The following is a 25,409-nucleotide window of genomic DNA, read 5'->3' as shown; positions in this document are numbered from 1 at the left end:
AAACTTTGTGAACCGTAAACGGTCCCGACCACTTTGATTTCAACTTTCCTGGGAAGAGTTTCAACCTTGAGTTGTATAAGAGAACTTGTTGTCCCTCCCAGAACTCCTTATGTTGGATTCTCCCATCATTCCACCTTTTTGTTTTCTCTTTGTAGATCTTCGCATTTTCATAAGCTTGGTTTCAGAATTCTTCTAACTCGTGAAGTTGAAGAAGTCTAGAGCTTGCCGCTTTAGATAGATCCATATTGAGAAACTTTGATGCCCAAAATGCCTTATGTTCTAATTCCAAAGGCAAATGGCATGCCTTCCCATACACAAGTTGATACGGTGACATTCCGATTGGTGTTTTGAAAGCTGTCCTGTATGCCCACAGTGCATCATCCAGCTTGATCGCCCAATCCTTCCGAGAGGCACTCACCGTCTTTTCCAGAATTTGCTTAAGTTGCCTGTTTGAAACTTCAACCTGTCCACTTGTTTGAGGATGATAAGCTGTGGCTATCTTGTGTTTCACATTGTATTTTTGGAGTAACCGTTCCATGAGATGATTCAAGAAGTGCACTCCTTCATCACTTATGAGAGCTCTCGGTACTCCAAATCTAGCAAAGATATTTTCTTTCAAAAACTTCACCACTACCTTAGCATCGTTTGACGGTAGAGCAACAGCCTCGACCCATTTTGACACATAATCCACAGCTACTAGAATATAATTTTTTCCAAATGAAGGTGGAAATGGTCCCATGAAGTCTATACCCCAAACATCGAACAACTACACTTCCAACATTGAGTTCTGAGGCATATGGTTTCTTTTGGATATGTTCCCTGTCCTCTGGCACTTGTCACAATTTCTCACAAGCTCTTGAGCGTCCTTAAACACAGTTGGCCAGTATAAACCAGATTGTAGAATCTTAGCTGCTGTTCGATCACCACAAAAATGTCCCCCATAATCTGAAGCATGACATGCTTTCAACACTTCTTCTTGCTCTATCTCAGGTACACATCTTCTGATCAAACCATCAACTCCTCTTTTATATAGGAACGGATCATCCCATAGATAAAACCTGCAGTCATGAACAAACTTTTTTCTTCTATTAGAGTCAAAGTCGTCGGGGATGATACCACCGACAATATAGTTTTCATAATCTGCGAACCAAGGTACACCAGTCACTGCCAGGATGTGTTCATCGGCGAACTCATCCTTGATTGGGCGCTTTTCTTCTGTCTCGTCTATTGGTGTCATTCGAGATAAGTGGTCAGCTACGGTGTTTTCACACCCCTTCTTGTCTCGAATTTCAACATCAAACTCCTGAAGGAGTAAGATCCACCTCAAAAGTCTTGGCTTAGAGTCCTGTTTAGCAAAGAGATACTTCAAAGCAGAATGGTTAGTATAAACGATGACTCTAGACCCCAACAGATATTGCCTGAATTTATCGAAGGCATAAACAACAGCTAGCAACTCCTTCTCGGTAGTTGCATAATTAATCTGTGCAGGGTTCAAAACATGACTAGCATAATATATAACATGAAGCAATTTCTCTCTCCGCTGTCCTAATACTGCCCCTACAGCAATATCGCTTGCGTCACACATGATCTCAAAAGGTAGAGACCAATCAGGGGCTACAACAATGGGTGCCGAGACTAATTTCTTCTTAATTGTCTCAAAAGCTACCGCACATTCATCATCAAAAGTGAAAGTTTTATCCTTAACCAAAAGAGTAGTTAAGGGTTTTGCAATTTTTGAAAAGTCTCTTATGAACCTACGGTAAAATCCCGCATGTCCTAAGAAACTTCTGATACCTTTTTCGTTCATCGATGGTGGCAGCTTTGAGATGACTTCAACCTTCGCTTGGTCCACTTCGATTCCTTTGTAGGAAATCTTGTGTCCAAGAACTATTCCTTCACGGATCATAAAATGGCATTTTTCCCAATTCAAGATCAAATTGGTCTGTTGACATCTTTCTAAAACAAGAGCAAGGTTAGTTAAGCAATTGTCAAATGACTTACCAAAGACTGAAAAATCATCCATGAAGACCTCCATGTGTTTTTCAAGCATATCATCAAAAATCGCTTGCATGCATCTTTGAAAAGTGGCCGGAGCATTACATAACCCGAATGGCATCCTTCTGTAGGCAAAAACACCAAAGGGACATGTAAACACGGTCTTTTCTTGGTCTTCTGGTGCAATTGCAATCTGATTATATCCAGAGTACCCGTCGAGGAAGCAATAGTAATCATGTCCCGCTAACCTTTCCAACATCTGATCAATAAAAGGTAGAGGGAAGTGATCTTTTCTGGTTGCCAAGTTCAGTCTCCTGTAGTCAATGCATACTCTCCACCCTGTAACAATCCTTGGTGGAATCTGAAGGATAGAAAAACACTTAGAAAGGGGGGGTTTGAATAAGTGTAGCTTTAAAAACTTTACAGATAAAAATAAATTGCACAGTTATTTTTATCCTGGTTCGTTGTTAACTAAACTACTCCAGTCCACCCCCGCATAGATGATTTACCTCAACTGAGGATTTAATCCACTAATCGCACGGATTACAATGGTTCTCCACTTAGTCAGCAACTAAGTCTTCCAGAGTCTTCTGATCACACACTGATCACTCCAGGAACAACTGCTTAGATACCCTCTAAGACTTTCTAGAGTATACTGATCCACACGATCACTCTAGTTACAACCTGCTTAGATAACCTCTAAGACTTCCTAGAGTATTCTGATCCACACGATCACTCTAGTTCCTTACAACTTAATGTAATCAATTCTAAGAGTATTACAATTGCTTCTTAAAAGCTATAATCACAAACTGTGATATTTCTCTTAACGTTTAAGCTTAATCTCACTAGTATATTACAACAGCAATGTAGTGAGCTTTGATGAAGATGAAGATTCTGAGCTTTGAGTAGAACAGAGTTTCAGCAAGTTAATATGAGTTGTTTTGTGTTCAGGATCGTTAACCTTGCTTCTCATCAAAACTTCATATTTATAGGCGTTGGAGAAGATGACCGTTGAGTGCATTTAATGCTTTGCGTGTTCCGTACAGCATCGCATTTAATGTTATACGCTTTTGTCAACTACCTCGAGCCTTGTTCACGCTGTGTCTACTGACGTAGCCTATAATAGCTTTTAACGTTCCTTTTGTCAGTCAGCGTAGCTTGCCACTTGTACTTCCTTCTGATCTGATGTTTGTGAATACACGTTTGAATATCATCAGAGTCAAACAGCTTGGTGCAAAGCATCTTCTGATCTTCTGACCTTGAAGTGCTTCTGAGCGTGATACCATCAGAACTTCAGTGCTTCTGATCTCATGTTCTTCTGATGCTTCCATAGACCCATGTTCTGATTCTGCTTCGACCATCTTCTGATGTCTTGCCAGACCATGTTCTGATGTTGCATGCTGAACCCTTTGAGACAAAGCTTCTGAGCGCTGAATTATGCATACTCTTTATATATTTCCTGAAAAGGAAATTGCATTGGATTAGAGTACCATATTATCTTAAGCAAAATTCATATTATTGTTATCATCAAAACTAAGATAATTGATCAGAATAATTCTTGTTCTAACAATCTCCCCCTTTTTGATGATGACAAAAACATATATAAATGATATGAATTTGCGATCAGAAAGAGCAGACGGCAAAAGACAAATTACACAGCTATAGCATAAGCATATGAATATGTCTCCCCCTGAGATTAACAATCTCCCCCTGAGATAAATAATCTCCCCCTGAAATAAATACTCGAAGAACTTTAATAAAAGACTTCCCTGATTATTTCGGTAGAGACGATCACATAAGCTTCTGTCTTTAGAGAATTCATAGCTTCTGACTTCTGCTTCCATTGGACAGCTTCAGAACTAGAATTTCCTTAGATCCCTAGAACACTCACAGCTTCTGATTCCTGCTTCCATCTAGGACAGCTTCAGAATTTGAATTTCTTTGATCTTCTGAACATTCACAGCTTCTGACTTCTGCTTCCATCTAGGACAGCTTCAGAACTTGAATTTCTTTGATCTTCTGAACATTCACAGCTTCTGATTTCTGCTTCCATTTAGGACAGCTTCAGAACTTGAGTTTTCTGGATCTTTAGAACATTCACAGCTTCTGATTTCTGCTTCCCTCGGATAGCTTCAGAGCTTTGAATTTCTACCAACATCACTTCATGCTAGATTTGTATCAGAACATTGTTGAATGTACCAGAGCATCATCAGAGCATCTCTACATCCTGAAATGTTACAGAACAAAACTAAACGACAAAAGTCAGCATGAATGAGTCAGAACATAAAATGTATATTCGAACACATGATATGTATCAGAGCCATATAGGCTAAAATAATGTATCAGAGCAAATAGAATTTTGTCAGAACAAATAGACAAATATGGATCAAATTCTATTATCAGTGCTTCTGATTCATTCTTCTTTCTTGCTTCTGATTTCTGAAGCTTGACAGCACTCAGCTTGCTTCAGTTTCCATGAGCTTATTCTTTTTACAGAATAACACTTCTTATGGTTTTGCTTCTTGTGTTTGCTTTGAAGATTCTCTTCACTTCTTTATACCTGCAAAACACTTAAACCATATAGAACTTGCAGTTCTTGTTAGTAAAAAACAACTGATTAAATCAAATCATTTATCACATATTTCTCCCCCTTTTTGTCATATCATCAAAAAACAGAAAAGATTCAGAGACAAACAAAACGAAACACACGGAGGAAGAAGATGATTTCATTGAAGTTCAAACAGCAGGTACAGAAGTACATGAAGATAAGTAAGATCAGATGCATAAAGACAGATGCAACGAAAAGAAAGAAACAACACAGACTCAATCTAAGATGGCCCTAGTCTTGACAAGATCTTGGCCAGCATCTCTTGAACCTCATTGTTGTGTCCATCTTGCCTCACCATGAAAGCTCTATACTCAGCATTGAGTGAGCTTTGCTCATCCTGTCTCTTCTGAATTTCTTCCAGAGTCCTTGCAAGACGAGAAGATTCATCAGAAGAAGCTTCACCGCTTTCAACCACAGGAATCGCAACTTGATCTGTAGCTTCCATGGATAGATCATTTGCAGGGATTTCCTCAACAGGATCTGATTTAGCAACATGATCTTCAGCATCTGCTTCTTGCATAGAAGCATCTCCATATTCTGCAGCAGGAATTTCCGAGTCTCCATTTTCAAGTGCCTGAAGAATGGCAGCTAGATTCCTGGGAGCAGAAGGACCTTCAACTTCTGGTGGGTCAACAACTTCTGGAATGACCAAGCTTGGATCTTTCTCAGAAGGGTTTTCCCTCAGATAGTCAAAGAGAGTCTTGAAGTCTCTGAGCAGAACAGGATAATCAAGAACAAAGACAACGATATCCCTGCATGGATTTGCTTCCATTTCAGCAGCCAGTCTTAATTGTTCCATCTCATCCAAGAAGGGCTTCTCTTCCAACAGATGTCTTCCTTTGAGACTAGCAAACCAGAAGTCTTCATAATTCCTCAGAATTCCACGAGGCCGTGGGGCAGCAGCTACACAGGCTTCCTGAAGTTCTAAAAACAGAGCATCTGATTCTCTGCGAAAGATCCTCCAGTAGTTCCGCATAGCAACATCATTCAATCCAGAACTTTCAGCAATTCTGAGAGTATCAAAGATACTTCTGAGATTCCTCTTTAGGTTTTCAAAAACTACACCAATAGGGTATACAGGGCGGAATTTTATTTGGGTTTTTGAAAAGGCAGGGTTGGAAGTGAAGTACGGATGAGGTTCTCTATCCAACCTATAAGAAGATTCTGCTTCAGTATTAGAATCTAACTCTACCACTTCAGCTTCAGGACGAGGCTTGGGAGTGTAGTTGCAATCACGGAGCAGCTGCTCATGTGATGCAGAGGTTGGAAGAGGAGAATCACAAAGATTGTTTTGAAAGGTGGAGGGAGTATGTTCAAAGGTGGCATTGAGAGAAGGTTGAGATGGAAAGAGAGTTTGAAGGGGTGGTATATCCAGAACAGGATTTATGGTAGGTGGAGAGGAAGGAATGGTTATAGGAGAAGATGGAGGTGTAAGAACATGGACAAAGACAGGTGATTCTGATGTGGCTTTTTCTGGTTCAGGTGTAGGGACAACCTCTATTGGTGCAACTTCTGAACGAACAGCAGGAACAGAATCAGGTTCAGAAATGCATATACCTTTGGAACCTCTCAGAAAAGCTTTGGCCACATCCTCAGTCTTTTTCTGCTTCTTACTCTTCGGCTCTTCAATAATCTTTGCTTTGCCGCTAGCGATTTCTTTCCTTCTGACATATGCCAGAACTTCTGGTTGATTCTCAGCCTCTTGAGAGACATTTTCTTCATCAGACTCTTGAAGAATCATCTTCCTTTTTCTTGTTTTCTTCTTCTCAACAACTTCTTTCCCTTTCTTCTCAAACTCATCAGAGACAGACTTAGCAACCTTTGCAATGACCTCTTTAGAAACATCTTGTTTCTTAGAGACAGCAGAAGGATAATCATGCTTTCTTTTAGTCCTTTCTTCCTTCTTCTTATTTATTTGCATTGGAGCACCCTTCTCTTGATTTTTGAGATATTTATTTTCTTCTTGTGATAACAGATACCTAGTTTTGACTACAGGTACCTCACAGTTGAAGAAAGTTTCAAACTCAGCAAGAACAGGTGCTCTTTTGATTCTTGTGTCAGTAAGAGGTTGAGGAGTCTTACTGATAGTCTTAATTACTTTCATCTTCTTCAAAGTGAATGCATTCAGACAAGCCCCAGATGTGACAGCAAGGTCTTTCACGATACCTTCAGATTCCAAGCTTTCGACAATCTTTGAATGCACCAAAAGATTTGAAATAATCCTTCCAAAAGGAATGATTGTTCCACCTTTTTCTCTGAAAGCGTTTCTGGAATCCTTTACTGCTTTCCACAAGTGGTTGAAGATGATGTAGATCGCATCAACCTTCTTCCTAGTGGCAATGCAATAAAGAATATACTTTTGCTCATTACTGATGAAATCCGAAGCATGTGTTGCTTTCCTATGGTAGAAACACCCAAGAATGATCTTTGTCCAGATTTTGTAGATATCTCTCAACTCCTTGACGTGTTTTGTTTTCTTGACATTTGGATAGAGAGTGGATAGAACATCTTCCCAAACCGCCCTTTTATCAATCTCAAAAGCCCCTTCAGGGTTTTTCAGATCAAACATCACTCTTAGGATGTTTTCAGTAATAACAACAAACTTTCCATGGACGAAGGAAAGTATTGATTTTGGGGCAACCACAGCATGTGCCCATAATTCCTTGACAAGATCCGGATAAACTGGGCCAACGAACTCAGCGAACAACGAGGTCCATCCTTGAAAGATGATATCTTCTTTAAGATGAAATCCATGTTCTTCAAGGTTGTCAAAATCAACAATAAGTTCACATATAACTTCTAATTTGTCCTTGGGAATAGAGCATGCAACAACAGGAGTAAGTTGCAAAATTTCTTCTTGGAGATGGTGAGGAACAGATGTACCAACATTTTGGGATGAGAAGGCAGCCATGGATGCAGAATGAACGAACAGGAGAAGAGAACTGGGTTTTTGATTAGGGTTTTAGAAAACGGCTAAGAACTTTTCAAACGAGAGAATGCAAGAAAGAGAGACAAAGGAGCGAAAAAGATGTATGATATGATTTGAAAAGAATATAAGGAGACGAATATAAAATAGAAAATGAAAAAGAATAAATAAACAAAATGAATAATTTCAGAATCAAAAGAAATCATTTTCATTAAATGACGAGTGACGTGAGGAGAGAGATCGTGGTAAAAGAAATGATTTAAAACAGTTACCTAGGTCGGCGTCTTTTCAACTGCACGCTTCGTACTGACCGTAGAGACACGTGTTCATCATTAGATAATGGATGACAGGTGTGAAGTATTCAATATGCTTTACGCCTTCTGATTCCGATCACTGCTTCTGAATTGATCAAGTTTCTCTTCTGGAAACACTCCTTCTGAAGTGTGCTGATATAAGTCTGAATGATCTTCTGATTCATTACTTCTGATATACACAGCTTCTGGAGATTCACTTCTTTGTTCTGCAGCTTCTGATAAGACAAAACTGTATCTGCAGAAATTCTTGAGGCTGCTTTGTTTCATCAGAAACAAGTTTATCATCAAACCAGATATTTATTGATTCGTCCATAATCAATGTTTCAATATTGTATATTCTGTAGCATTTAGAGCCTTAAGAATAATCAGGAACGAAACATCAATGCTTTAGAAACAAACATAACAGATGGTTCCAGGACTAATAAACTTCCTTTTCTGATCTCCCACGAACATAGTTTCTTCCACAGATTTAAGTACCAGAACTTGGAAGACAGTCCTTCTTCCCTTCAATTGTTGAGACCAACTTGAGTCCAGGTGACATGACATGTTGACTTTTATCTTCTCTGTCGCAAGGAGAATCTGTAAAAGAAATAGTCTTTTTCTTTGGTACCCACATCTTCTTGGGTCCTTTCTTGTTAGATTTTCTCAAGTTCTGATTGAACTTGGGTTTAACATTGTAAGCAATAGGAGGAACAACATGATAATTTTTAATGTGAGTTTCATGATATTTCCTAGGTTGTGTCACATGCTTTTTGGTGTGTGTTATGTGAAAACTTTGAGCATGTGAAGTGTGCCTAATATCATGGGAGTGGCCATACTTGAACTGATCATACAATGGCTTGTATGTGAATTTCATTTCATCAACAGGTTCAAGTTTGTATGGGGTTTCACCCTCAAAACCAATGCCGATTCTTTTGTTTCCAGACACAGCATATATCATAGAAGCTAGCTGACTTCTGCCAATACTTCTAGATAAGAACTTCCTGAAACTTAAATCATATTCTTTCAGAATATGGTTTAGACTCGGAGTGGATTTTTCTGAATCAGAAGGAGATCCAACATTATTGGATAATTTTAAAAGTTTTTCTTTTAATTCAGAATTCTCCAACTCAAGCTTCTTTGTTTCAAATTCAAATAGCTTTTTCAGCTTTTTGTATTTGAGACTGATCTGAGACTTGAGTTCCAGAAGTTCAGTTAGACCGGAAACTAACTCATCTCTAGTAAGTTCAGAAAATACCTCTTCAGAATCTGATTCTGATGTAGATTCTGATTCGTCATCTTCTGTCGCCATCAGTGCACAGTTAGCCTGCTCATCTTCAGAGTCTGAATCATCTTCTGACTCATCCCAGGTTGCCATAAGACCTTTCTTCTTATGAAACTTCTTCTTGGGATTTTCCTTCTGAAGTTTTGGACATTCATTCTTGAAGTGTCCAGGCTCATTGCATTCATAGCACATGACCTTCTTCTTGTCAAATCTTCTATCATCAGAAGATTCTCCACGTTCAAATTTCTTTGAACTTATGACGCCTCTGAACTTCCTTTGCTTGTTCTTCCAAAGTTGATTCAGCCTTCTGGAGATCAAGGACAGTTCATCTTCTTCTTCAGATTCTGATTCTTCAGGATGTTCTTCTCTAGCCTGAAAAGCGTTAGTGCATTTTTGATATTGGATTTTAATGCAATAGACTTACCTTTCTTTTGAGGCTCATTTGCGTCCAGCTCTATTTCATGACTTCTCAAGGCACTGATAAGCTCTTCCAGAGAAACTTCATTCAGATTCTTTGCAATCTTGAATGCAGTCACCATAGGACCCCATCTTCTGGGTAAGCTTCTGATGATCTTCTTTACGTGATCAGCCTTGGTGTATCCCTTGTCAAGAACTCTCAATCCAGCAGTAAGAGTTTGAAATCTTGAAAACATCTTTTCAATGTCTTCATCATCCTCCATCTTGAAGGCTTCATACTTCTGGATTAAAGCGAGAGCTTTAGTCTCCTTGACTTGAGCATTTCCTTCATGAGTCATTTTCAAGGACTCATATATGTCATAGGCCGTTTCCCTGTTAGATATCTTCTCATACTCAGCATGAGAGATAGCATTCAGCAAAACAGTTCTGCATTTATGATGATTCCTGAAAAGCTTCTTCTGATCATCGTTCATTTCTTGCCTTGTCAGCTTTACGCCACTGGCATTTACTGGATGTTTGTAACCATCCATCAGAAGATCCCATAGATCACCATCTAGACCAAGAAAGTAACTTTCCAGTTTATCTTTCCAGTATTCAAAGTTTTCACCATCAAATACCGGCGGTCTAGTATAACCATTGTTACCGTTGTGTTGCTCAGCAGAGCCAGATGTAGATGCAGGTGTAGACTTTTCACTTTCATCAACCATCTTTTACTGAAGCGTTTTTCTCTTCCTGAATCTTTTCTAAACACGGTTAAGTGCTTGCACCTTAGAACCGGCGCTCTGATGCCAATTGAAGGATAGAAAAACACTTAGAAAGGGGGGTTTGAATAAGTGTAGCTTTAAAAACTTGACAGATAAAAATAAATTGCACAGTTATTTTTATCGTGGTTCGTTGTTAACTAAACTACTCCAGTCCACCCCCGCAGAGATGATTTACCTCAACTGAGGATTTAATCCACTAATCGCACGGATTACAATGGTTCTCCACTTAGTCAGCAACTAAGTCTTCCAGAGTCTTCTAATCACACACTGATCACTCCAGGAACAACTGCTTAGATACCCTCTAAGACTTTCTAGAGTATACTGATCCACACGATCACTCTAGTTACAACCTGCTTAGATAACCTCTAAGACTTCCTAGAGTATTCTGATCCACACGATCACTCTAGTTCCTTACAACTTAATGTAATCAATTCTAAGAGTATTACAATTGCTTCTTAAAAGCTATAATCACAAACTGTGATATTTCTCTTAACGTTTAAGCTTAATCTCACTAGTATATTACAACAGCAATGTAGTGAGCTTTGATGAAGATGAAGATTCTCAGCTTTGAGTAGAACAGAGTTTCAGCAAGTTAATATGAGTTGTTTTGTGTTCAGGATCGTTAACCTTGCTTCTCATCAGAACTTCATATTTATAGGCGTTGGAGAAGATGACCGTTGAGTGCATTTAATGCTTTGCGTGTTCCGTACATCATCGCATTTAATGTTATACGCTTTTGTCAACTACCTCGAGCCTTGTTCACGCTGTGTCTACTGACGTAGCCTATAATAGCTTTTAACGTTCCTTTTGTCAGTCAGCGTAGCTTGCCACTTGTACTTCCTTCTGATCTGATGTTTGTGAATACACGTTTGAATATCATCAGAGTCAAACAGCTTGGTGCAAAGCATCTTCTGATCTTCTGACCTTGAAGTGCTTCTGAGCGTGATACCATCAGAACTTCAGTGCTTCTGATCTCATGTTCTTCTGATGCTTCCATAGACCCATGTTCTGATTCTGCTTCGACCATCTTCTGATGTCTTGCCAGACCATGTTCTGATGTTGCATGCTGAACCCTTTGAGACAAAGCTTCTGAGCGCTGAATTATGCATACTCTTTATATATTTCCTGAAAAGGAAATTGCATTGGATTAGAGTACCATATTATCTTAAGCAAAATTCATATTATTGTTATCATCAAAACTAAGATAATTGATCAGAACAATTCTTGTTCTAACAGAATCAACTCATTCTTCTCATTTTTTATTACGGTTGTTCCTCCCTTTTTGGGCACAACATGAACCGGGCTTACCCAAGCACTATCAGATATCGGGTAAATCATCCCAGCATCTAAAAGTTTCACAGCTTCTTTTCTCACTACCTCTTTCATGGCTGGGTTCAGACGCCTCTGAGGTTGGACAACTGGCTTGTGATCATCTTCCATGAGGATTTTGTGCATGCACATTGTAGGACTGATCCCTTTTAAATCTTCAATAGACCACCCCATAGCACTTTTATGTTTCTTAACACTTCTACTAGCTTAAGTTCCTGCAACCGTTCAAGGTGCGAGTTTATGATGGCCGGACACCTACTTTCAGCATCAAGGAAAACATATTTTAAATTCTCCGGAAGTTGTTTTAATTCAGCCCCCTTCTTAGGTTCCTCCTTCTTTCCTTCAACCAAAGGTTGTCTAAGATCCTCCCACCGGTTTTGTCTAGAACTTTTGAATATGGGACTTGCCTCCATCATAGCCACTACTTCCACTTCTTTTTCATCAACAGCTTCCTCTTTATCGCAAACAGACGAGCTCAACACTCTTTCCAAAGGTAATTGTTGTATTTTCAAAGAATTCTCATTAGTACAGATTTGATCAATCACCTCAATATGTTGACTAGTTGCTATATCATCCTTGTACTTCATGGTGTTGTGCACATCAATCTTTAGCTCTTCATCATAAACTTTCAGAGTCATTGTGCCTTCTTCAATGTCTATCAAACATCGCCCTGTCTCTAGAAATAACCTTCCTAAAATAATAGGGATCTCCTCGTCTTCCGGCATCTCTAGAATTACAAAATCCACTGGGAACACGAATTTGTCAATTTTCACAAGCACGTCTTCTACTATCCCATAAGGTCTTTTAACAGAGTGGTCAGCAAACTGGAGTGTCATTCTTGTATCTTGTACGTTACCTATCCCCAATCTCTTGTAGATAGACAACGACATAAGGCTCACACTTGCTCCCAAATCAATTAGAGCTTTCTTGAATGACCTATCCCCAATTGTACAAGGAATAGTCACGGAACCCCGATCTTTCTTCTTCACCGGAATCTTCATACCCTGCAAAATAGCACTACACGTTTCGGTTAGAATAATAGGGTCACGATCGACGGTTCTTTTCTTGGCAATGATGTCCTTCATAAATTTTGCATAAGTAGGCATTTGTTCGAATGCCTCCAAGAATGGAATATTAATCTCCAACTTCTTGAACATCTCCAAGAACTTTTCAAAATTCTTCTCATGTTGCCCTTTTTTCTTGTTCCTTATCGGAAAAGGAAGTTTTACTGCCGACTTTTGTTTTTGTTCAACCACCTTCTCTTTTGGTGTTGGTTCCATCACCACCACTTCCTCAGCTTCTACCTCCTTTTCTCTTATCTCTAAGTCTACCTCCAACAATGGTTCCTCTTCCTCGTCATTATTTTCAACTACACCTTTCCCTTTACCACTCCTAGTAACAATAGCGCTCAAATTATTATGATCTTTAGGATTGGTAACTGTGGCACTTGGTAAAGCGCCCGGCTGTTGAGTGTTTGCTAACTGCTGTGCTATCTGACTCATTTGAATCTCCAAATTTTTAATGGAGGAACCTGTATTCCGAAAATTACTCCTCGTTTCTTCTTGAAACTGAGAGCTTTGAGCTGCCACTTTTTCGATGGCAATCTCCCAATCTGCTTTTCTGGGGGCTTGTTGTTGAGGTTGTTGAGGAGGTCTATACTGTTGCTGGGACTGTTGACCTTGATTTGAAGAACCCCTTGTTTAGGAGCACTCCCTGGTTGGTCCTTCCATGAAAAATTCGGATGATTTTTCCACCCCGGATTGTAGGTATTTGAGTAGGCGTTGTTTTGTTTCAAGAAGTTTATTTTCCCACTTGCTGAGCTGCAGCAACACACTGAACAGTAAAATGAGGTCCTTCACATATTTCACACCCTACCGGTTGATTTTCTTGAGCCGGTTAAACTTGTGCTACTGTTTGTTTTTCAAGACCCATCTGTTTCAATCTCCGCTCAACTTCCGCAGCTACCTGATCTTCTATTTTCACAATTTGCGTTGACAATTTCATATCCACTAATCCTTCAGGTTGGCTAACACTACGGTCATATAACTCTAAGTGTTCATTGGCCGCAATAGCTTCTATGATTTTCTTAACACCAGTGGCTGTTGAAAAGTTGGATGAGCCACCGGATGCTGTGTCAATCAGTTGCTTAGTCTTCATTTTAAGACCATTCAGAAAATTCTGCATTTGTTCTGTGACATCCATGTTGTGAGTTAGGCATGCCACCAATAACCTCTTGAATCTCTTATAAGCATCTCCAAGTGATTCTCCTTCCTTCTGTTTAAAATTAACAATATCATACCTCTTACGAATATAAACAGCAGCAGGGAAATACTCATTCAGAAAGGTAGACTCCATTTGTTGCCATGTGGTAATGCTCCCAGAAGGTAATGAATAGAACCACTCTTCAGCGTCATCCGCTAACGTGAATGGAAACATAACCAACTTCTTGGCTTCTTCAGAGTGTCCTTCTATCTTCAGAGATGTTGTCATAGTAAGAAACCTTTGTAAATGCTTATTAGCATCTTCATTTATTCTTCCTGAAAATGGTTTCTTCTCCAATTGTCGAATCGTTGCTGGGTGTAGCTGAAAGTGAGCAACATCGACCGGTTGATTTACAATTGTCATTCGTCCAGCTGGAGCATTTGCTCCACCATAATCACCTAACAGCCTTTCTACGGGAGCTGCCATTGTTTCAGCCTCCGAATCTGAATGCTCAGAATGAATAGAAAGGATTTCCTCGTTATCAGATTCCGAGGCTGTCAGAATGTCTTCTAACGCTTCATGTCGTTCTAGCTTTGCTTTTCGAAGTCTAGCTCATAGTGATCATTCTGGCTCTGCGTCAAAAAGAAATTCTGCTGAGGCCTTACCTCGAATAAAAAGATTAGACGATTTGTTAGTGATAAACAAATGAAATATCAGAAAAATAAAATAACAACAAAAATATAATTTTAGTTGCAGAGCAACAAAAATTCAATTGAACTATTCTTCAACTTATAATTTGGCATTCCCCGGTAACGGCGCCAAAAACTTGACCGGAAAAATAGCAAGTGTACTATTTTTACCGATGTAATAATAAGTGGATTAATTTTCCCAAGTATCGAACTCACGGACTGCGTAGGAATTATACGTTTTAGAGTAGTGCAATGGAATAAAAAGTCATCGGGGTATTTGAATTTGATTATTTAATTGAAATGACAGCTTAAGTAAAATAAAATGCTTAAATGTTTTGACTAATGAAAAAGTATGAAACCAGTTAGGATAGATGTATGAATTGCTCTGTAATGAAATAATTACCAATTAACTGATTGAATTTAGAAATTCTCGACTATCGACACCAAACATTGATTTTCCCTAATTCCTTAGTGAAAACTTCTTGAGATTAAAACCCTCTTTTAATTCCTTAACAAGATAATTTTATCTCAAGATTCTATAAGACATAGCCCGGATAATTTGATCGCTACGCATCAAACCCTTATTCCTAAGTGATTCTTAATTATAGCGTTATGATTAAAAAAGCATTGAGGTCGTTTGTCCGACAAAACCCCCAACCGTAAATCAACACATATATTTTCCAATATATAGAAGCAATAAGAACTTTTAATCATAAACTGAATTTCATAAAGATAATCCGAAAATAACGGTAAAGATTATTCATTACATCACATGATCCAGGGACATCAATCCTAACAAGTAAAAGTTTAGCTACTCATGGCAATTGTTAGCATAACAATGATTAAAGATGAAGACATTACAATTGGTTGAATCGGAATTGATCTTCAATCGCGGATGCTCTTGAAGAGTTCTTCGCTCCAAGCCCTAGTGCTCTCAATCTTCTTTTCACGTTTGCCGACTATCAAAAAGTGCTTTTTTCCCTTTCCAAACGGTGACTAAATAAATCTCAGCAAATATTCTCTTCTGAAAAGTCCATCATGCCCCTCCTTAAGTGACAAAGTCCAAAGATTTAAAACACAATTTTTTCTGCGCACACGTCTGACACGGCCGTGTCATGGGACACGGGTGGCCGTGTCAGACTTCTGACTTCATGGTTCCAAGATTTTTGAAATATTTTCCTTCAGCAAGTGTGACACGGCCGTGTCACAGCTCTGTCTCGCCAACAACCACTTTTCCTTGACTCGAATCGTGCCCTGTTCCTGCAACACTTAAACACTACCAATACAAGATCAAAAGCAATAGAAAAACCAACAAAAACTAGAAAAGATCACACATCAAACTCAAATATGAAAATACGCAAAACTAGAAAGAACAAGACTAAAACGATTAAAACTACCACGGAATGAAGTATTTTTCCATTGATCAGAACATAGAAACGAGGTGAAATTGGTGGCCGATCAGTACTCCTCAAAGAATCTGTTCTCAAATTCACCACCATGATCACTTCTGACCTTTATGATTTTACACTATTTCTCAGATTGAATCTGAGTGCAGAAGTCAAAGAACACTGAATGAGACTCATCCTTGTGTTTCAAGAACTTTACCCATGTCCAGCGGCTATAGTCATCTACGATGACTAATCCATATTTCTTCCCTCTGACAGAAGCTGTTTTGACTGGGCCAAACAGATCAATATGCAGAAGTTCTAGCGGCCTAGAGGAAGAAATAACATTCTTAGACTTGAATGCAGGTTTGGAGAACTTTCCCTTCTGACATGCTTCGCAAAGAGCATCTGATTTATATTTCAGATTTGGGAGACCTCTGACCAGATTTAGTTTGTTAATCTGAGAAATCTTTCTCAAACTAGCATGGCCTAATCTTCTGTGCCAGACCCATTGCTCTTCACTAACAGACGTAAGACAAGTTACCTTCTGATTCTTAAGATCTTGAAGATCAATCTTGTAAATGTTGTTCTTTCTCTTGCCTGTAAATAGGATTGAGCCATCCTTCTGACTTACAGCCTTGCAAGACTTTTGATTGAAGATTATGTCATAACCATTGTCACTTAATTGACTTATGGACAATAAGTTATGAGCTGATCCATCTACCAGAAGAACATTAGTTATAGAAGGAGAGTTACCAGCACTAATGGTTCCTGAGCCAATTATCTTGCCCTTCTGATCTCCTCCAAACTTAACTTCTCCAGCAGATTTAAGCACCAGGTCTTGGAACATAGACCTTCTTCCCGTCATGTGCCGCGAGCACCCAGAGTCCATGTACCATGACATGCTTTGCTTTTTCTTCTTTGCTACCAAGGATATCTGCAACAGAAATTATCTTCTCCTTAGGTACCCACAACTTCGTGGGTCCTTTCTTGTTAGTTTTCCTCAAGTTATGATTGAACTTGGGTTTAGCATGATAAACAACAGGAGGTACAACATGATATTCTTTAGGTTTAGCAGCATGATATTTTCTAGGTTGTGTCACATGCTTCTTAGTGTGTGTAACATGAAAGCTTTTGGCATGTGAGGTGAGCCTAATATCATGGGAGTGGCCATACTTGAACTGATCATACAATGACTTGTATGTGATTTTCATATCATCTAAAGGTTCAAGTTTGTATGGGGTATCACCCTCATAGCCAATGCCAACTCTCTTGTTTCCAGAAATAACATATATCATAGAAGCAAGATGACTTCTACCAATACTTCTAGATAAGAATTTCCTGAAACTCAAGTCATATTCTTTAAGAATATGGTTCGAGCTTGGAATAGATTCTTCTAAACCAGAAGATGACTCAGCATCTTTGGATAGTTTTAAAACTTTTTCTTTAAGTTCAGAATTTTCTAATTCAAGCTTCTTAGTTTCAGATACAAAGAGCTTTCTCAGCTTTTTGTACTTGATACTAAGCTTAGCCTTGATTTCAAGAATTTCAGCTAAATTGGAAGCAAGCTCTTCTCTAGATAGATCAGAAAATACCTCTTCAGAGTCAGATTCTGATTCTGATGTAGATTCTGCTTCATCATCCACAGTGGCCATCAGTGCAAAGTTTGCCTGCTCGCCTTCAGAGTCTGATTCTGATTCTGATGAATCTGAATCATCCCAAGTAGCCATAAGACCTTTCTTCTTATGAAACTTCTTCTTGGGATTCTCTTTATGAAGCTTTAGACAATCACTCTTGTAGTGACTTGGCTCATTGAACTCGAAGCAAGTGACCTTCTTCTTGTCAGATCTTCTGCTTCCAAAAGATTCTCCTTTTTCAGGCTTCTTAGAACTTCTGAAGTTCTTGAACTTCCTTTGTTTTCTCTTCCAGAGTTGGTTTACCCTTCTGGAGAACATGGACAGTTCATCTTCTTCTTCTTCTTCTTCTTCTGATTCTGATTCTTCAGAATCTTGTTCTTTTGCCTGAAATGCGTTAGTACATTTTTTATAATTAGATTTTAACGCAATAGACTTACCTTTCTTCTGAGGTTCATTAGCATCTAGCTCAATTTCATGACTCCTTAGAGAACTGATCAATTCTTCAAGAGAAACTTCATTCAGATTCTTGGCAATTTTGAAAGCAGTCACCATTTTGACGTGATCAGCCTCTGTGTATCCCTTGTCAAGAACTCTCAATCCAGCAGTTAGAGTTTGAAATCTTGAGAACATTGTTTCAATGTTTTCATCATCCTCCATCTTGAAGGCTTCATATTTCTGGATTAAAGCAAGAGCTTTGGTCTCTTTGACTTGGGCATTTCCTTTATGAGTCATTTTCAATGATTCATATATATTATAGGCAGTTTCTCTGTTTGATATCTTCTCATATTCAGCATGAGAAATAGCATTCAGCAGAATAGTCCTACACTTGTGATGATTTTTGAATTGCTTCTTTTGATCATCACTCATTTCTTGTCTTGTGAGCTTTACACCACTAGCTTTCACTGGATGTTTGTAACCATCCCCCAGAAGATCCCATAAGTCACCATCTAAAACAAGAAAGTAACTTTCGACTCTGTCTTTCCAATATTCAAAGTTTTCACCATCGAATACTGGTGGTCTAGTGTAGCCATTGTTTCCATTTCCATTGTGTTGTTAGCAGAACCAGATGTAGATGTAGGTGGTGGAGTTTCAACCATCTTGACTTAGTGTTTTTCTCTTCCTGAATCTTTTCTAAACACGCTTAAGTGCTTGCACCTTAGAACCGGTGCTCTGATACCACTTGTAGGATCAAGCGCTTACCACTGCGCTAAAAGCACTTGCTGTTAGTGAGGGCGCAACTTTATTTCCTTATAGTATGAGCCCTCAGGGGCTGCACCTAAAGCGAGGTTTGTAAGCTCTCTCTAGGCGCCATGGGTTGGGATGTTAAGCCCATTCGAATCCCTAAGGGTGACGCTGGATTTATTTATCCAACACTTCTGAGTCTAGCTACCGAGTTGAAGATAATGGAACATCAAGAAAGACTAATTAGAGATTAAGATTTGATATGATTTCAGTTTTTTGTATTATGATGCTTATTATCAAGAATGACTATGGAGTTTGCACTCTTTGGCATATGATGCTTATTATATGATTACAGTTTAATATGACATTATGATTAAGGAATTCACACTTTTTCTTGAATTATGATTAAAGAACTTGTACGTTTTCTCGTGTTATGATTAAGGAACTCACCATTTTTCTTGATAGATTATGATGTTTAATTGATATTTGCATTTTTTTACTGCAATTTCATTTTGTAAGAAAGTTATAGAAAATAAAATAAAAAAGATACATAAAATATTATCAATTTTTTTTTAAAGAAATCAATAAAAAGTTATTTGTAAAAAAAAAAGAAAAATATTATTAAAAAGATTTGCGAAGGTTAGGACTGCCACAATATCAAACTCACGACAATTTGAAACCATCGCAAAAACATTGAAAACAACATAACTAATAAAATTCATGACAATTAGAAACCATCGCATAACGATTTACGACAGTTATATAACCATCATGAGTATTGATGACGGTTGGAGTGGCAGTTGTTATAACCGTTGTGGTTCATAGTGGTGACACATGGTTTTGCAGCGGAACAAAATCTGTCGCGACCCAGGTTTTGCGGCAGTTTAAGCGTCGTAACTGCAAAAAAAAACGTCGCAACCTTCCTTTTTTTCTTGTAGTGCTTTCATATTTTATTTCCAAAAAATTTTATTTTTAAATTCACTATTATAATCACTTATTGTTTTTTATGGGATAATAACTTCATTATGAAGAAACAAAAGCATATACAATTGTAGGGGATTCCACAAGAGGAAACCTCCCTAAAAATGTTTTTGAACTATACAACTTTCCTAAGCCTATTACATTATAGGCATCAACATTGAAATCCATGATAAGATACATATTATAGGCAACCTTAAAAGAACTTTGCAATTCCAGACAATCAAAGGCAATATGGTCAAGAGAGGCAATGGGGAGAATGGAATTGATGCAATCAACTGCATTTGAGGCATCCGATTGAATAAGGATTTTATCAAACTTCATTGTCTGAGCTAGAAGGAGGCTCCATCTGATGGCCATAAGTTCAGCTACACACGAGTCCATCGATACAAATTCTTTTCTCCTTACAGCCAACACCACTTCCTTTGTTACAATATTGAAACCTGTATCATTTTGCACTTGTTTGCATATGATAGAAAATATTGAACGTAACTCACCATTTCATTTAAGGAACTTAAACCATATTCATCTGCTATAAACACCATCAATAACTAATCCATATTGTTATACTAATTAACAAAGACAATATTCACTGGCTTAACAAAAGTCAATGTGTGAAAAATACATGATTACACCATAACCATTGTGACTTAATTGAGTTATGATCAAAAGGTTAATGATAACTCCATTTGTGTGAGTTATTTAAGTCCCAAATAATTGAATTCATCATTTGTATATTAGGTTAATAATAGCAGTTTTGTGTTTTAAGTCATTTTGTGGTAATTTATAGTTGAGCACATTAGGTGTTCTGTTTGTGAATTTCACTTGGGTTTTTAGCGTGAAGGATCACTTATGGAGATGATTGGTGTTATGATAGTGCATGAATGTTTATTCCCTGCAGAGACTAGAACAACAGCTAAATAAAAGAAGATTCTAGATGATGATATATTTCTTGAGTTGGTAAGGAATAAATAAGTATGAAAAGTTGGAAGAAGGAATTAAAGTTATCACACATGTGCAATTGTAGCATCACAACACTACCTTGAAAATGGAATATGTCTTATTCTCGGGCCAAGGCGAATTGGATAAAATTAGGTTGATCCTAAGACAAAATTGGAGGAGCTATGAATATAAAGGAAACCCTACATTAGGGAAAACTTGGAGGATTTTGAAGAAATTCTAAGAAAGGGATGGGTAAGATTCGTTGTCACCATTCCCCCCTAAAACTGAACTGGCACGTATTATCGATTATCTTAATGTTCTTATGCTTTTTGTATCACATTTTTTGTTTCTTCATTAACCTTCTATCACACACACATGTGAAATGATTTTTATAAATAAAATGAAAGGTTGACTAAAGTCATACATGGATGAATCAGTTCAAAGGATTTCATTATGTAGAAGATGTTTATCATCTATCTTAATTTAGTTTTGATGATGAAGAAACCTTATTAAAAAATAAATATCAAATAAAAAAAGTTTGGAATAAAAAATCAATAATGTATAAGCTTATGGATATTTTGGAAGCAAAAGAAATTGATCTTGATGCTAAGGTACTCAATTGTAATTCATTATGTATAAAATTTATATGCTAAAAAAATAATACTCATCTTCATCTCTAAAGTTATCGAATTATCATGCTTAAAAATCTTTGAAGAAAAGCCCAAGCCTTGTACTTCTTGCTTTAAAATTTCAAATCAAAATAAGTTGGCTTCTTACAAGGTTTATCTCTTTGTGATCTATCTCGTGACTTCAGAGGGAGCTAATGAGTTTTTCAAGAGCTAAGATATTCAAATATTTTTCTTCTTAAATAACAATTACCTTTTATCTCCATTTTATTGGCATAATCTTAAGCATTTTCTTGACATGATATGCAATAGTATAGATTTTGTTCATAACTTTGAGTCGAGAGACAGAAGTTTGAAATCAAGAAAACATGGTCTACATGTTTTCATATTCTTTCATTTTGAAAAACTCTTATTTATCAAATCATTTTCTTTGGATTCTTTAAATTTATTTATTCCCTACATATTTATGACACAACTAATTATAACTATTATTTGTTTATTTTCTTTTGGTAATATTATCATACTTTTTAAATGACATGACATTTACCAGAAAACTTATAGCTTTAGGATGAAGCTTTTAAGTATGTTTATGAGCATCATCCATATAAACAATGAATATATTTTCCATATACATCTTTGGGATGTTCGTAACCTTTCTTCACTAAACTCACGAATTCTAAATCTTGGGAGATAAAGAAACCATATAGTTTGTCTTTCCAATATTTGAATCATTCATCACACATGACAAGAGGCTTGGTTGAGTAAGAAGTGATGGTTCCCCAACATTAGAATTTGAATATTTAATTTTCTCTCTCTCAAAGATCTCTTACTCTTACATGGTTAAGTTTTTAAATAAGAGTCTGAAGCTTTGATGTGATATGAAGGTTAGAAAAACACAAAAAATGGGTTGGGGGTTAGACTTGGCTTGACTGATTAAAACTTTCCCTAGTTTGTGTCAAATGAAAACGATCTCAAACACAAAATATGAAAACAATCTCAAACACAAAATATGAATGATAAAGAGATATTAACGCATGATAAACATGGGTTAACTCCCAAATAGTTCACTGTAATTTCAAGTGTCTTAGATCGGTTGATCCAAAAATGGTTTAATAATCTTGCCCCTAATTGGAAAATGCAGAAGGCATGAGACATCATCAAGGGTGATAGACATCTCACCATGAGGGATGTGGAAAGATGATGTCTCTTTGTACCATCTCTCAACAAAAGCTGCAAACATGTCTTAGTTAATGGTCTTGTATTTAGTGGTGCATGTGTCTTCATTCTGTTTCAGGTTGAATCTTCCTGGCATGGTTTACAGATTTTATCGTTTCACGCTCCTCTAAAAATAAATATATCAACATCAATTACAACTCAATAAATATGAATAATATGTAATGTAAAAGTAAATAAATATACCTCTCTTTTTCATACATGCCTAACAACATCTTCTGCATAGAGAGGAAGTAGAGAGGGGTCATACGAGCCTCTTAAAAAACTATTAGGAACGGAAGCATCAGCAGCAAGTTCCTCCTATTAGGCTTTAGAGGCATCTCCTGACACAATTTTAAGATAAGAGTTATTATGAAGATGCACCTTCTAACACATTTTGGACAACATGGAGTGACTCACTCAAAAAAAACATTGGAAGTATTTATATGAATGCATCCGAAAATGCATTTCTAAATTTTTTAGAGATTTGTGACTTTTTACTTTGATGAACTAGCACCCGTGCAATGGATAAAGTAATGCCCTTAAGATTTTGGTATGAAGGGTATAGTCCACATTGAAACAACATCAACGGCCCATATTAATACTTCCAAAATTCCTTCTAGGTCTGCAAGAATATGTAACTATCAGTATCATTACAATTACAATATTGAACAGTTATATATTCGAGCAAACAAAATATATTTTGGACAGTATATGGAGTTGTTGTTCCTTAATCACATGTGAGAGTGACCATTTTCTTGGCAAGGTGCATTGTATATATATCCAAAATGGTCGTGTTCGTATATACATATATAAATAGAGGTTATTTGTTTATATGACAAACTAGTTGTCAATATGTTTCTTTAAAAAGAATAAAAATGCTAATGGATGGAACTTGTAGGCCAAATAATTGATTCCACTTATTCACGAATCTTAAAAGTCCAAAATGGCATTGTTGTAGGTTGTACTTGAGAGGGAGAGACACGGGTTCAAAGTTAACCAAATTTTGGACATGCATTTTGCTTGCTTATCCTATAATTGTCTATCAGCTTATCATATATATATATATATATATATATATATATATATATATATATATATATATATATATATATATATATATATATATATATATATATATATATATATATATATATATATATATATATATATATATATATATATATATATATATATATGGGGTATGTTAACGCAAACCCGCTTGATATTAAGAATGTCTACTTTAGGGACATGCACCTTAAGGTGCATATAACTATTTTTTAGTTAGAGTTTGTTAAACACAAATCCTATAGAGATTTGCTAAAATACACCCACTTTTATGAATGTGTGTTTTAGCGGCATGTACCTTAAGATACATTTAATCCTTTTTTAATTAATGTTTGCTAAAATACACTCACTTTTATGAAGGTGTGTTTTAGCAACATGCACCTTAAGATGCATTTAATCCTTTTTTAATTAATGCTTGCTAAAATACACTCACTTTTATGAAGGTGTGTTTTAGCAACATGCACCTTAAGATGCGTTTAATCCTTTTTTAATTAATGCTTGCTAAAATAGACTTTCATAAAATCAAGTGGGTTTACGTTAGCAAACCCCATATATACTTGTTAGATGTATGCCTTAGAATTGTATGGAAAGATAAAATCAACCGTTAGATCATCTTTAAATCCAAGATAAAAATAACTGAATACAACACACCTTCACACATACACCTTTAGGATATCCCCTCTTAGTTGCCTTCTCGATTATAATGGTCATGTCCCTCGAACTTAGAGGCACCTTAGCAAAAGATGACCCTAAATACATCATCATAGTCCCTTCAAGTAAAGATCATAGTCCCTCGATGTTCTTACGAGTTGCCTACGAATAAATGATCTTGTCCCTCGGAGTCCCTTCGGAAAAATGATGATAGTCCCTTCAAATTGCTAAGATATCTCTACCCTATTGCCTTCAATGACCATAGATGACCCTTCGCCCATCCCTTCACATCCAATGGATAGGACTACCTATCCACAAATGGTATGGATAGTACTATCCCCTAAGGAAAGTAATAAAGTATAGGAAAGATCAAACAATTAGCGTAAGTTACTCTTAACTGCCTGCTCAAAAGAAAAAAAAGCTTTTTACACCACCTACTTTCAAACAAAGATTTCAAAACACTTTGCATACATTCTTGAGGACTGATGCAAGAATCATTGCAAAGTTTTGCCTTACTACTGGCATCTCCTTTTCTAAAAAACACACACACACACACACAAATCAAACAAACAAATAAAGTGAGCTAAGCAGTTAAGAGCCCATGGGTAACCATGGCTACAAAGGGTGCTAACACCTTCCCTTTGTATAAGTTACCCCCGAACTCAAAATCTTTAAAAAGGCCTTTCTTGTTCTTTTTGCCTTTCCTAATTGGATAAAATAAAAGTCCGTGGAGACTCTTGCTAACCACAACATGTTTTACGAAATAACAAAATAAAAAGTCAGTTCTCCCACCGTATTACATTAAGGGCCTTCAGATTATTTTGGGACTTCAGATTAATTTCTTTAAGAGTAGTCTTATAGGGATTAACGTGGACCTTGTTTTTCTAACCTCTGTAGGGGATTTTCTTAACAATGATATTGAAATCCTTCCATTCAAGTACCTAGTTTCCTGGTAATGGCTAATCCTAGTCGAGAATCTAATTGGGATTCTTTAGTCAATTTACTGACTAAAAGCCTCCATTCTTAAAAGTATAAATATGTTAGTGTGTGAGGTGTGGTAGTACTTCTTAATTATGTACTTAATGTTATTTCCATCTTCTTCTTGTCCTTTTTGAAGATGCTTGGCAAGGTTTGTAAAAATCTTGTTAGGTTACATAGAAGGTTTCTTTGGAAAGGGTGAAAGGAAAATCTATGATTTATGGATTAAATGGGATAATATT

At 37.1% G+C, this 25,409-nt stretch overlaps 1 protein-coding gene across 1 annotated transcript; it reads right to left on the bottom strand.

Annotated features, from left to right (window-relative positions):
- Window positions 1-11,766: 11,766 nt before the first annotated feature.
- On the bottom strand, window positions 11,767-13,119 carry LOC131655005 (uncharacterized). The gene has a single exon (XM_058924917.1). The coding sequence runs from the start codon at window positions 13,117-13,119 to the stop codon at window positions 11,767-11,769; it is 1,353 nt and encodes a 450-aa protein (XP_058780900.1).
- Window positions 13,120-25,409: the final 12,290 nt, after the last annotated feature.

The sequence above is a fragment of the Vicia villosa genome, linkage group LG1 (assembly GCF_029867415.1).
Source record: "Vicia villosa cultivar HV-30 ecotype Madison, WI linkage group LG1, Vvil1.0, whole genome shotgun sequence".
NCBI lineage: Eukaryota > Viridiplantae > Streptophyta > Magnoliopsida > Fabales > Fabaceae > Vicia > Vicia villosa.
Note: the sequence above shows the minus strand (reverse complement) of the source record. Positions and strands in the feature narration are given on the sequence as shown.

Excerpts from the sequence above, each read along its gene's own strand:
- LOC131655005 (XM_058924917.1), bottom strand. The coding sequence starts at position 13,119 with ATGAGTCAGATAGCACAGCAGTTAGCAAACACTCAACAGCCGGGCGCT.